Source organism: Cariama cristata, unplaced genomic scaffold, assembly GCF_000690535.1.
Source record: "Cariama cristata isolate BGI_N322 unplaced genomic scaffold, ASM69053v1 scaffold8184, whole genome shotgun sequence".
In the NCBI taxonomy this organism is placed as follows: Eukaryota; Metazoa; Chordata; class Aves; order Cariamiformes; family Cariamidae; genus Cariama; species Cariama cristata.
Window position 1 is genome coordinate 20,780 of NW_009611178.1, and position 12,706 is coordinate 33,485.

The following is a 12,706-nucleotide window of genomic DNA, read 5'->3' on the forward strand; positions in this document are numbered from 1 at the left end:
TTTATAACAGAGGTCCCTAAAACTTGAATTCTAGCAAGGGCAGAAACACTGTCTAACAGACTGACTAATATACTACTGAGTCATCTAAGTATTAAACCCCAAAAATGGTTTACTTGAATATGAGGTTTCAGATTCTTCCAGGTAACTGCATGTGACACTCCTTGATTGATGTAATTCAGTGTTTGCTGCAGAACTCTAGGAGCCATGTACTGCTTTTCCTTGTATTGATACAACACCTTCAGCAACACCTAGAAAAATCAGATCTCATCAACAGCTTATACTGAGCACAGACCATTTTAACCAGAAGAATTCTACCCTCCCTCACAATACTACATAAGAACCACTCTAAATCCAACAAAAACCCCCTATTTATTCATTAGGGTAAAATGGGTACTGACTAATCCTTCTACCAAATGTCATTATTAATTTTATAAGGCAATTTGCAGCTCATATCAGGTGACGCACAACGCACATCTTTTTAAAATACAATCCTTCAATAAGACAAAACATACGTGCTAATTCATCACCAACATAGTCCAGGGGACCTTTCCCTCTGAGGTTTATTATTCCATCTTGCCACTCTTTGGGGGCAGAAATTCATGCCCAAACACTGGATTGGTAAAATACTCTACAATCACGCAGTCTATCGATTCTTGCCTATGTGCAGCCTTACAGCAAAGAATGCATGTGTGTGAAGAATGATGAACCAGTCTCTCCCCTTGGCTTTCCAGCCTCAATTCCTCTGATGTGGCATTCAGAATTATTCACAAGGATTTATGTTTGTTAAAGCCCATGGCTCTCCACGACTAAGGACATAAAATGGACATGGGACCATTACTAGTAATTGCATTCCAGCTCACTGGAAAGTTTGGTATTGATAATGCAAGGGAGTTTCCTTGTAGCCCAATTCAGGTCAATGGCAATGCTGCACCTTCAAGAGCAGCAGCAGCAACTGGAGAGAAATGACAAATCCCATTTCCCGGGTTTCATTTAATTGTTCACATAACACATCAATGTTCAAAAAAAACAATCCAAAAGTGAAGGAACTGAAAAGATATCTATCAATCTGTAATCACCAAGAAAACATTTTGGGAAAATGAGATTCATTATTTTGAAAAGTAATTCTATTGATAACATTTATTACACAAGCACTGAAGCATTTCTCCCAAAGGAGATGCCTCACGCTTGAGTTTAAAGAGGATGCATTCATTCACCATGAAATTCATAGTTTTACAAACGGTTTTATGCTCTAGATGCATTATCAGTCCTCAAAGTTTAACTGCTCATGTTTAAAAGCCTCCTGGACTTAAGAAATAAATTACTGGTTGTTACCCTCACCTGAGTGCAAGGTTTTGGTGGCATTAGATATTGGCTTAGGATAGGAAAGGAAAAGAGAGCAAATGTTCAGACTTGCAGCTGTTTCGAGGATTATCAAAGAATACATATGTCAAAATTCCTCTTTAGTCTCTTCTGAACTAATTAAAAGAGAAAATTATTCTCTGCAAAAACAATACCTTAAGTGACAGATGTCTGTAACTTCCAAAATCAGTAAAACGTGAGTACATGGTAAGACTAACATGCTTCTTGAAGTTAGAACAATTAAGAAGAATGTTAATCATTAAAAATAGTCTAACAAACTGGTAACAAAATTGATTAAACACAAACAACTCTGCAACATTTTTTTACTTCCTTGATGGTATGCCTTAAATACAATCTCTCCAGAAGTAACTGGGAAACTAATGAAGACTAGGATTTCTCGTGGGTTTCCACAGAAAACGACATGACATTCTATGTGAATGGCTTCCTTTATAAATTTCAACACAAGCAACAAAGAAATCACCATCACTGTATTAACATCATATACTGAACTTTTATAATGCGTGGATCTGAGACAGGTTCCATGGCCTAAGTCACACCATGGTGGCAGCTCAGGAAAGATTTAAAAAAAATATAAATTAGGGGTTCTTTGATCTAGGCAAAAGTAGTAATCCTGGGTCTTCAGCAAACTCAAACTTAACATAAAGTAATGCAATCTTCTTTGTGGAAAAGCTTATATAAGAAGGTCCAGTTTGCTGGTATATTTGAATTTTAGAAGGATATGAAGTTGGTGGGGTTTTTTTTTTTTTGAGAGAGATATTCTCCAATGTAACAGGACGGCACACAGAAAAGCCTAAATTCATCAATAATTAATGAACAGATGGTGAATACTCTTTGGAAATGAGGACAAAACTGAGACCTAACAAATGGTCTTTGCAGGCCACGCTACTTCAGACAAGCATTTTAGTCCTCCCTTTCACAAATCTAAGCGGTTTCATGATTCAGATGCAATAAGTAAATAAATTTAAAAGATTAACAAAACGTTTAAGAATTGCAGTGAGGAAGAGCAGGATGTGGGATAGAAGTTCCAGAGCAACTAAAGAAAATTCTGCAACTGTGCCAAGGAACAACCAGGCAGTAGTGTTCACCCAGGGCTTAGTTCTGGCTCATCAGGTCTTTCAAGATGAGAAATGTCTTGAGCAAAACAGCTACTAACACAAGGGATAAGAATCAAGGTATTCCAGCTAGGTAGCTCAGCCTATTTTGGCTAAGCTTAAGAAAGTTTAGCTAGAACTAATGCTGAATGTACTGGATTATTTTTTCTGAGGGGCTGAGGTGGGGGTGGTGGTGTGTGTGTGACATGCACATGACAAAAAGATATAGAGTAGATAAAAAAATAATCAATGAGAATGCATTATGAGAATAATATTAGCAGTATGTTTCAAGTTTATACCTGAACAACTTGTAATCCCAAACCATGTATTTATCTATTAGTCTGTTTCTAAAAGGCCGTGTACACTTTGGAGAGTAGAGAACTCAGTGAAGCATACTATCAGAATTTGTATTCTTCAGTATTTCATAATTTCCAATTTTTCTGAAAAAATACATCCTGTTAAAAAATCTTCCATAACACTTATCTGAAGGATGCAATTTCTTGAGTGTACATCCAAGATTTATCTTCTGCATAGAAATAGAGGACAGCACCTTAAAAATAATCCGCATTTCTAAAAAAGTTACATTATTATATAGGAAGAAACTGTAAGCACTTTAAAGTCTTGCTTTTTAGCAATCTTCTTCAAAGACTTGAGTTCTTGGTGTTTCCTAGACACAATTAACAGTAAGGATCACATTTGATTCAAAGAAAATGTAAAGAAAAAACATGAAGTTTTGTTGAACTGTTTAAATTTATCTTTTCAAAGACTTCTTTTGCCCATATAGTCTTCTGTCAAACTTCATTTTATCTTGGAAGTGCAAAGCAAACAATAAGGTCTTAAAGAACATGTAATAATTATCTGTCTGATGTCATCTACAGGTGACAGATGAGCACCTCAGAGGTGACAGTGACTCCACTTGTCCGAGTAGAATGTTGGGATATATTTCCTAACACTCAATGTGGTAAACGTTCTTTTCCTTTTCAGTATTTTGGATGACTTCAACACACGTGTTTAGGAGATACTCTCCCTACTTTTCATCTTTAAAGTCCTGTAATTCATTGTAATTTCATTAGGAATGAAAACTAAGAAAACTGAAACTGAACTAAGAAATGTTCTTCTCCTGATTAAAATAAAGGCTTTGAAGAAAACATTCCGCTCCCTGAGATTTTCATAAATTGTCTATCTACATTTACAACCTATTCACCTTAGTATAAACAGATTTATGAGCTAATACAAGGAAATTTTACCAGAACTACTTGAAGTTTTTTTATAAACAAACTTGTTTCAAAAGAACAGAAGTCAGCGGTACAGCCAGGAGCTGAGCATCAGATCAAAAAATTTCTCAATATTCATGGGAATTTTCTTGCTAGTTCAAAAAATTACAATTACTGACTTTAAACACAAGCACTATAAGAGGCAGATGACAATTCCTCCCCCACCAATCCATCCTGTGCTTTCAGGAAAACCTGCAGGTTGCTGCCATGTGGTAGGACTATCTGACTCATGAAGTTACTCCAATAAAGGTAAATCAAGGATAGTTTGGCATAACATTAATACATCAGGTTAGAAACTGCTGTAGTCCAGAAGATGCTTTGTGTATAACAGATCCTGCAGAAGTGGCAACCCCCAGACAGGGAGATGAGTGTAAAGTGATCATCAGACTTACCTGTTTGTAAGCCAGCCTCTGCTTGATTAGGCTTTTGCAGAAGGCTAGAAAGCTTAGTGTTTACTGATTTTGAGTCAAAGAAGAACTACATCATCAGAGTTAAAAGGGTACGTAAGAAGGTCAACTACACCACATAAATATTATTCCTCTCTCTTCCAGAAAGAGAAAAATTGATAACATTTATCTGAAACTCATCTAAAGCCTTGTTATATCAGAGCATTTACTCTATTTACAGATTATCAAAGCTGCATAGACTATTTTCAGTGGATTGTCCTATGTAGCAAATTAGTAATTTTTTTAATCATTCTTTTCTTTTAACCCAGAGACATCAGTGCTTTCCATACCAATGTGCTTAAAAAAAAAACAATTGTGAAGAAGAGCAAGAAGCCTTTTCAGAAAATAATGAAATAAGACATCACTACTAACTCTAAACTTATCCTAACACCCCCCACATTAAGTGTTTCTTACTTGTTGAACACCAACAGCGAATGCCTTTAGGAACACTTCAGCAAACTCATTGTACTCCTTGGAAACATTACCAGGGCTTCCATACCTAGAATTAGAAGCAAGTATGCAAATTCAGAGTGCAGCAATACTACTGACTTGAATATTTGTTTGGGTTTTTAAAAAATAATAATAGAAGAAAAAATACCTCTCAAAAAGTCTAGCTAAGATATGCAAAGCCCACTTCTTGCATTTCCACCAAGGCAACTCAGGTCGATCATCTTCATCAACCTGAAGGGTTTCCTTTAGGGGACAAAAAAAAATAATATTATTTACCAACTATTCACAAGGAGTTCAAATTATATGCATTTTGAACAACTATATAGCGTATTTTGCTTTTACCCTGTCATTTGCACTTCTAGCTTAATACTAGTATGAAGTACAGCATAAAATAAATCCTATTATACATGCTGCATAAATGGTCAAATTCTTGAAACAAGAAGTCAAAATAAGTTGGGCTACAAATTTGAAAACAGAACTCCCGTACAATCTATATATTTTCAAAATTTTTCTAGTCTGTTTAAAACACCCTATTTAGCTTAAAAATCTATTTTCTTGGCATCTATTGAGAAAAAAGAATGCAGACATAAAAAGTTAAATCTATAACATTCTCATGAATGAAAAATATTTAAGCCTAAAGACATTAATAGCCAAAATCCACTTACAGCTGGTACATCCCTATCGACAACCGTCTTCAGGATTTCTATCCATTCAGTCAGATTTTGCTGATTTATCAACTCCAAAGGTAATGTGTACTTATTTAAAAAAAAAAGGCAAAATAAATTTATTGTAAAGCAATTTGAAAATAATGTTACTTTCACAGTTTAAATTTTAGTGCTTTCAAATCTTTGTCTACACTTAGCTACCATGAAAAATTAGCAAATGACTCTGAAAAGCAGGCTAAAGAACTTAACACAACCTAGTCTACATGCTCAATATCCTCAAAGGTAATAGACATCTTTATTCCAATTCATTCTGCTTATGCAATGCTAAGATGCTACTTAAATGAATGTTACACTAATTTCTGAAGCAATTAACAGCATATTAACAGTTTAATTCCAAACTGCTGCATTTACACTGGTAACTCTAAGCAGGCTCGCCTCTACAATCTGTCATTAGAAAACTGATTTTCTAATCGGTTTTCTAGCACACACTACCTTAGAGGATGGCATGCGTAAGTTCTATCTAATGCCAACCAGGAACAGCACTGTACAAAAGTAGAAGTACAGCACAATCAAGCATACCAAAAACCTGTGATTCATACTACAGTTGAGCAGTAGTGGAAATGATTCAGATTTAATCTACTATTGTTAATATTTTTGTCATTTACTATTTATTTTAAGGAAAAGCATAATGCTTTAAATTAAATTACAGGTCAAGTATATACAAAGTTTATCCATTCAGTCACCTTTTGCTGATTTATCAACTCCAAAGGTAATGTGTACTTAATAAAAAAAAGGCAAAATAAATTTATTATAAAGCAATTTGAAAACCATATTCTTTTCTTTTTTTTTTTTTTACCTGGACAAGGGCATAAAATATTTTGAAGATCTGTTTCTGGATGAGGACAGACTGATCAGACGGATCACTCAAGAGCTGAATAAAACTATCCTTCAGAACTGGTAGAAAATGTTGCATTGCAGCTATCAAAGGACTCCGCTCCTCTGGTTTCTTGTACCTTTAGATAAGAACAAACCAGTTTTGTAAATCCTTCAGGTATCTTTTGAATCTTAAAAGTCCACCTTTCCCCAGCATAGACACAAGTAGGTTATATTACAGTTCATAACAACATACAATTAAAAAAAACATAGCCATTTCTTGTTACAGAATTTGAAATAAAGCTATAGCCAGACAACATCACAGTTAAAAGGCAAGTTAGAAAACCGCTGAGCGTCCATTGCTCCACTATATATCCACATGAGTTTTCTGCTGGTAATGCACTCCTGCCAACTTACTCACTTTGAATACTACCACCAAGTTCAGTCACACCATTACTACAGCAAAACGCAATCAGAGTACTACAAAAACTGCAAGTAAAAGGTATGCGTTTATTGCCAAGAATGGCAGATGCTGGGCTAGTCAGTAAAATTCCAGAAGGACATTTATGAGTTCACAATTTATCAAAATATTTCCAGAAGCTAGATTATGTCACTGACATTGAAGAAAGTAAACTGTGAAGTCTCTCACAGTTTACCATTGAGGTCTCCCACATCTTAGCATTTAATTTGCCCAAATCTAACAATTTGATAGAGAATGTAAGCTTCAAGGCTATGTGGCGCACTCTTGTGCAGGCTTCGATTGCAATCCCCCTTGAAATAGTGCCTCAGACCTTCCCATGCTGGTGACAGTCCACCAGTTTGCCTATGCTGAAAACAAGGCTCCATTTTCTTTCTCAAAACATTTCAAAATTCCAGAAAGGAAATGAAGCCGCATTTTGAAATCTCCCCCCCAACTTTCAACTTACAAAGAAGAAAGTCCTTATTTGCTCAAGAGTTATGACCGCAGAATAGGATCTTGCCCATACTGGTGATGACAATGAGAACAAAGTAAAATACCACTTTAAGACCGTACAGCTTTATTTTTTGATGAAGCAATTAATTCTATAATACACTTGGGACTCTTGTGGGAGATTTTGGGTTGGGAGACTGGGTTTTGATTTGGTTTTTAATACATTTTTGGTAGACTTTTCACCCGTAATAAATATCAATGCTCAGCCTCTTAAACACTGCCAATTTGCAGAAATACAATATAAAGTCTACTCAATCTGCTACCAGATGGTATGTTCTGTAAAAACTACTACAGAACACTGAGCTCCAAAATCCTGTTCAATAATATAGTTTCCATGTATTCTCTGAAATAGAAACCTAAATATAAGGATTAAATGTTGCTCAGGAAAACTCAGTTTCTAATTTCCACAAAAACACACAATTGAAAAGGACCAGAAAAAATGACTGTGCAAAGAGCAGTCATTTGATCTTGCTGGTTGGATTTGGAGAAAAATAATTTTGAAAAGCTCCAAGCTATTTACCTTCCACATTATGAAAAAAAAAATTCAATAGCTAAGTATTCCTACAACTCAAGCAGTAAAAACTTGATCAGTCAATACTATGAAGATTTTCTCCCAAAAGACTGACATAAGTTATTTAACAAATTTTAGAGACCTGCTTGCACCCATATTGTTATGCAATGAAATGGGCATATTCCTACATGACTTGTGAAAATGACCCTTGTTGACTTCACTGGAAAGCTAAACAAGTAGGAGCAGTTGCTGACCTCAGGTAAAGTTTTTGATCAACTAAGATTATGAACACACCTGTCACGCAATGACTGTGCTCATATCAAAATTCTTCCCTAAACAAGGGTTACTATAACCATAATACACTACACCAGTGAACACTTCTTGTTTTATATCTCACAGATCTCTGCTCTATATTTGGTTAAAGACATTTAAATTGGAAATCAAGTGAGAAATCAGTTTATTTTCTTTTCCTAACAGGACTTGCAATTTTCACCCACCGAAAAAACTCCAACATGGGATTACAAAGGTCTTTATAGCATTCCTGTAAAAAAGGATTTTTGAAAAATTGATATTCACCTGTTTGACACTAATTTACATAAATTCATGGGAATTAGAAAGTGAAATTTTTCAATGCAACATTTTAAATCAAGTACCTGAATCAAAAACATTATGCATGACAGTCCTTTGAAAGAGTAAGTTGTGGATTCCATCAGTTCCACTACTACAATTCCCTGACTCCAGGACTGTTCTTTTCTCTGATTCAGGTCAAATGAGCTTCCTACATGCCAGCAGCAGCAACACCTAAGCTCCACATAACTTTTCAAAGTGCAACTTCAACTTTAAAGCTCAGAGCATAATACCAGATACAGAGCAAAGAACATTCACCTATATCCTAGCCCAATGCCTTGCGTATAGGAGAACAGTGGGCTTTGATAAAGATTTCCTATGATGGGTTAGACGAGGCTATCAACATGATCATACCAAAGTCAGCCAACTAATTCTTAACTTCGTAATATTCAAGATTTCACACTTTGAAACCTTTATATGTTTACTGTCCCTGATACCCAGAGTACAAACTGTTTAAGAGTCTAAACTTGTTTTAAATAAATAACCATTTCCTGCCAAAGTCATGATTTTGAGCAGACTTTCTTACTGCTATAAATCCATAAAAAACAACTACCAAATTAAGGCTTTAAAACACCCTCTTTTTTCTGATCTTAAACATTTAATGAAGGCAGTTTTTCTGTAATTTCTTAGTGGAAGATATATAGGAGCCAACATCTGCATAGTGAGTATTCAAGAATATTTTCTAAAATTAGATTTCTATCACCTTTGTGCAATCCCACACACAATTCTACATGGTTACAATATACATATAGAATACAAAAAATATACACAAATATATTAATTCTGCTGTTTTATATGGTAGAAAAAACTTACTCGTAGTTTTTCACAAGTTGATAAAGACAAAGAAGAATTCCAAGCCAACAAGCACTGTTGTCAGACTGAAGATAAAATCCAATTTTCTCCACAACTGCAGTCCAGCGACTAGGATAATCATGCTTGATAATATGGTGAATGCAAGTAGTAAGCTGTACTCTAGAAATCAAATGCACAACGATTATTAACATAATAGTAGTAACTTATTTAATATTCTCGTGGTGTTGAACCAGCTGATATTGCCCACACTTAGACTGATTTCAAGTTTTGTTCAGAAGGTTTAGGTTCCGGTCTTTCTGCTTAATATTCTCCATTTGAGGAACTTCAAATTTCTACATGCTGCACAAGCTGAAAAGTTTTTCTATGTACATTAATTCTATGCTTAGGATACACAGTGTATGACAATGACGCTTAGCACACAGGTGATCTTAGTTATGAAAAAAAAAATCCAAACCCAACAGTCAGAAACAACAGCCAGTTCATAAACAGGTTTAAACTGCATACCTAATGAGCTCAGGAGAGTGAATAATGGCTTCTACAATATTTTCTCGAATACAGTGTCTATCTTCTTCTGGGATGGAGTAAGGTGGAATCTCTCCTGGTGCAGTTTCACGATCTGGCCAATACTGGGTTATCATATTTTTCAAGTAGATAACCCCTGTGAGACAAATGTGGCAAATCAGCTGATAGCCATTCAAAGTACAAAACAAACATACATTTTGCAAACAAATCTATTTTAGAACAAAACTGACTGAAATGACTAATTCATTGGCCATTTCTGAGGAGGAGACTCAAAATACATAAACCATGCAAATTATTAACCCAATAATTTGCTATGTTTATACTCTTTTACCCATTTATTGTGACGTCTGTATTTTTAGTTCTGTAAAGAATGTGTTTTCATATAAAAAGACTAAACATATGGCTTTTATCTGTGCTGCAGATAAATAGCTGTGGAACATTTTAGCAACACACTTCTGAAAAATCCTTTATAATTATTTTCTCAGTATTTTCATTAAAACAAAGCTAATCAATACTAATGACTACCTAAAACATCCTTTGCAAGGAAAAAAAAAAATCTAATTAAGTTTGTGATACAGGAGTGAATGCTAAAGAGAAACAGAGGTCCTTTATACCAAGGTTATGGGCCACAGCACTTTGTAGCCATCAGGCTGCTGGCACAAATGCCTCCATTTACCATTTGACAACCAAATCCAAACTGCTTATGTGGCAGAATGTAGATTACAGCACTTGGAAAGAAAAGGACTTAGAAAATGCAACAGGAAATCTCAAATGACAAACCAATGATAAAGTTACTATTAATCTAATTCTATGTACAAATTCATAAAGCAACTTCTCTTCCTAAATTTCATATGCACATTCTGAAGATTCAGAAACCAAAGGGTTTCTGAAAAGGTCTGCAAAAGTAAGAAATACTCAGTAGATATGTGCTATTATAAGACTGAAGTGATGCAGACTTCAGTCTGTCCTCGGTGGGATGCATCATGCCATTAATTGCTTTGCAAAACACACACTGTCTGTAAGCTATGCATTGTATAAGTTGCCTCCACTCTCTACAGGCTGCTTTGGTTTTTAATTGGCTTACACCGAGGGTGAATTTTCAGAGGTTGTTTACAAACCTCCTCCTTTTTTTTTTTGCATGTTATACATGTTAAGTAGCAACTTTGAGTCATCATCTGAATGGTACCCCAAGTAATAAGATAAAATTGCAAGTTAAGACTTATGTTACAACTCAGAATAGTCTACTATGTGGAAGATCCAAAACACTGGTCAAGATCACACTTGCTGAACTGTCAGAAAAACCACTGAAGTATCATATTAGAAACCTCTATCAAGTAATCATAGCTGCTTTAAGGTGATGTTCGGAGCTGCTAATATTCCATATCCAATGCTATTTGATGGCTCATGTGCAAATCAGCAGGGTTCCAAAATACACAATTTGTTTTCTTCTACTTAAAATGTTTAGAAACATTAGCATTACTAGCACAAGGTTAAATTACCTCCTTGGACCAAGTGTACTAGCATCATAAACCATTCTGTTTCCCCAAAGACCATTATTCACTGAAGGGGAGCAATCACTGAAGAGCCAGACATCTTTTCTTTCTGTCTTCCCTATTCAGTGTACGGTGCCAGATATAGCTCATGGTGACTGCAATTCGAGTGACTTGTGAGTATTTGAGATTAAAATCACTCGAATTCTTTAACAGTATCTGCCTATGTATTTGTGTGTATGCACCATTAGAGCAGATACAATGAAAAAAGATTTGAAAACTTGCCTGCCTGTCTCACTGGTAAATCCAGTTGCTCAGACATAGTGATCTGAAGCAGAGTTGAAACAAAGTTCACTGACTTATGAGCCTGTAGAGGGGAAAAAAAAAAAAAAGATTATTTAGTCATAGTTTGTTAAGTTTTAGAATATTCCCATTAAGTTTTACAATATCTTTATAATGACGTAAAACAATCAATAGAATACCAGCAATTCAGACAGTTTCACAACAGTCAGCTAATCAACCAAAGTGTTCATGCTCGCTCTATTCTGAAAGACAGCATTGAAGAAAAACCCCTACAGTTTAAGGTAGAGTTGAAGAAATCATTAAAGAGGCTTCAGGAAACAGCCTTTCAGAGCCATCAAACATGTTCTTCATTCAGGACAAATACTTACTTGAAAGAATATCTAAATAGCCAGAAAAACCCAAGTGCAGCAGGTTTACAGCGACCTTAAACAAGGTATGAATTAATTATATAATGACCTAAGAAACTGATGGCAACTGTGTTTTAAAAGTAAGCCCAGCCTTAAGCAAGTCTGTCCAACTCATAGTTCATCTTTCTGAAAAAACAGCTTCAAGTGACCGTTTATGCACTACTGCAGCAACTGTCAGCATAAGTATACAACAGCAAAGCAACATTATGGAGACTTAAATGGAATGACATCCGCAGAATAACAACTTTGAAAGAATTTGCAAGAGTTCCGTTAGAAAGAAAACAAAACGTGTTTTTTCTTACAATAATGAGAAATGTTACTGGTACACTAAACACTAGATTGTATTTTCAATACAAGGAAACTAACCTTAACATTACTATTGCACCCTTCACCCACCTTTCCTAAGCATCGCAAACTCAAGCCATAAAATTAATTTTGCTGGGAAAATTGAATTGTAATCCTTAAAAACTAACTCTACTTCTTATAACTGGAAAACAACATAATTTTCCTCAAGGTCAAGAGTCAATGGACATGAACTGCAGTGAAATTCCTATTTTACAAAAGGAAAAAAAAAAATCACAAGGGCAGCCAAGGTCTGGAACATACTGTCCACAGAGGGTGTGGGACCTCATCCTTTGAGATATTCAGAACTCAATTGGACAAGTCCTGATCTACCTCATCTAACTCTGAAACAGCTTTGCTTCAGGGGGCTGGACCAGATGATCTGCAGAGGTCCCTTCTAACTTAACTACTCCACAATTCAAACTGCCAAGATAAATTTCTCCTTTATTTTCACTTACACATCAATATTGTTTCATACATTCTTTGCAGCACTTCTATCAAATACAACTGCATAGATCTACATAACTTAACCTGCTACACTC

The 12,706-nt window shown here is 35.3% G+C and overlaps 1 protein-coding gene across 1 annotated transcript in view; it reads right to left on the bottom strand.

Moving 5' to 3' along the window:
* The window catches only part of LOC104160079 (importin-7-like), a gene marked incomplete at its 5' end in the record, with an annotated part of 28,891 nt that extends 17,406 nt beyond the window's left edge, over nt 1-11,485 (bottom strand). The window contains 8 exon segments of the mRNA XM_009698139.1: nt 114-248; nt 4,606-4,690; nt 4,790-4,884; nt 5,307-5,396; nt 6,163-6,319; nt 9,101-9,259; nt 9,605-9,758; nt 11,398-11,485. Coding sequence (XP_009696441.1) covers nt 114-248; nt 4,606-4,690; nt 4,790-4,884; nt 5,307-5,396; nt 6,163-6,319; nt 9,101-9,259; nt 9,605-9,758; nt 11,398-11,485 — 963 coding nt within the window.
* Between the last annotated feature and the right edge of the window lie 1,221 nt (nt 11,486-12,706).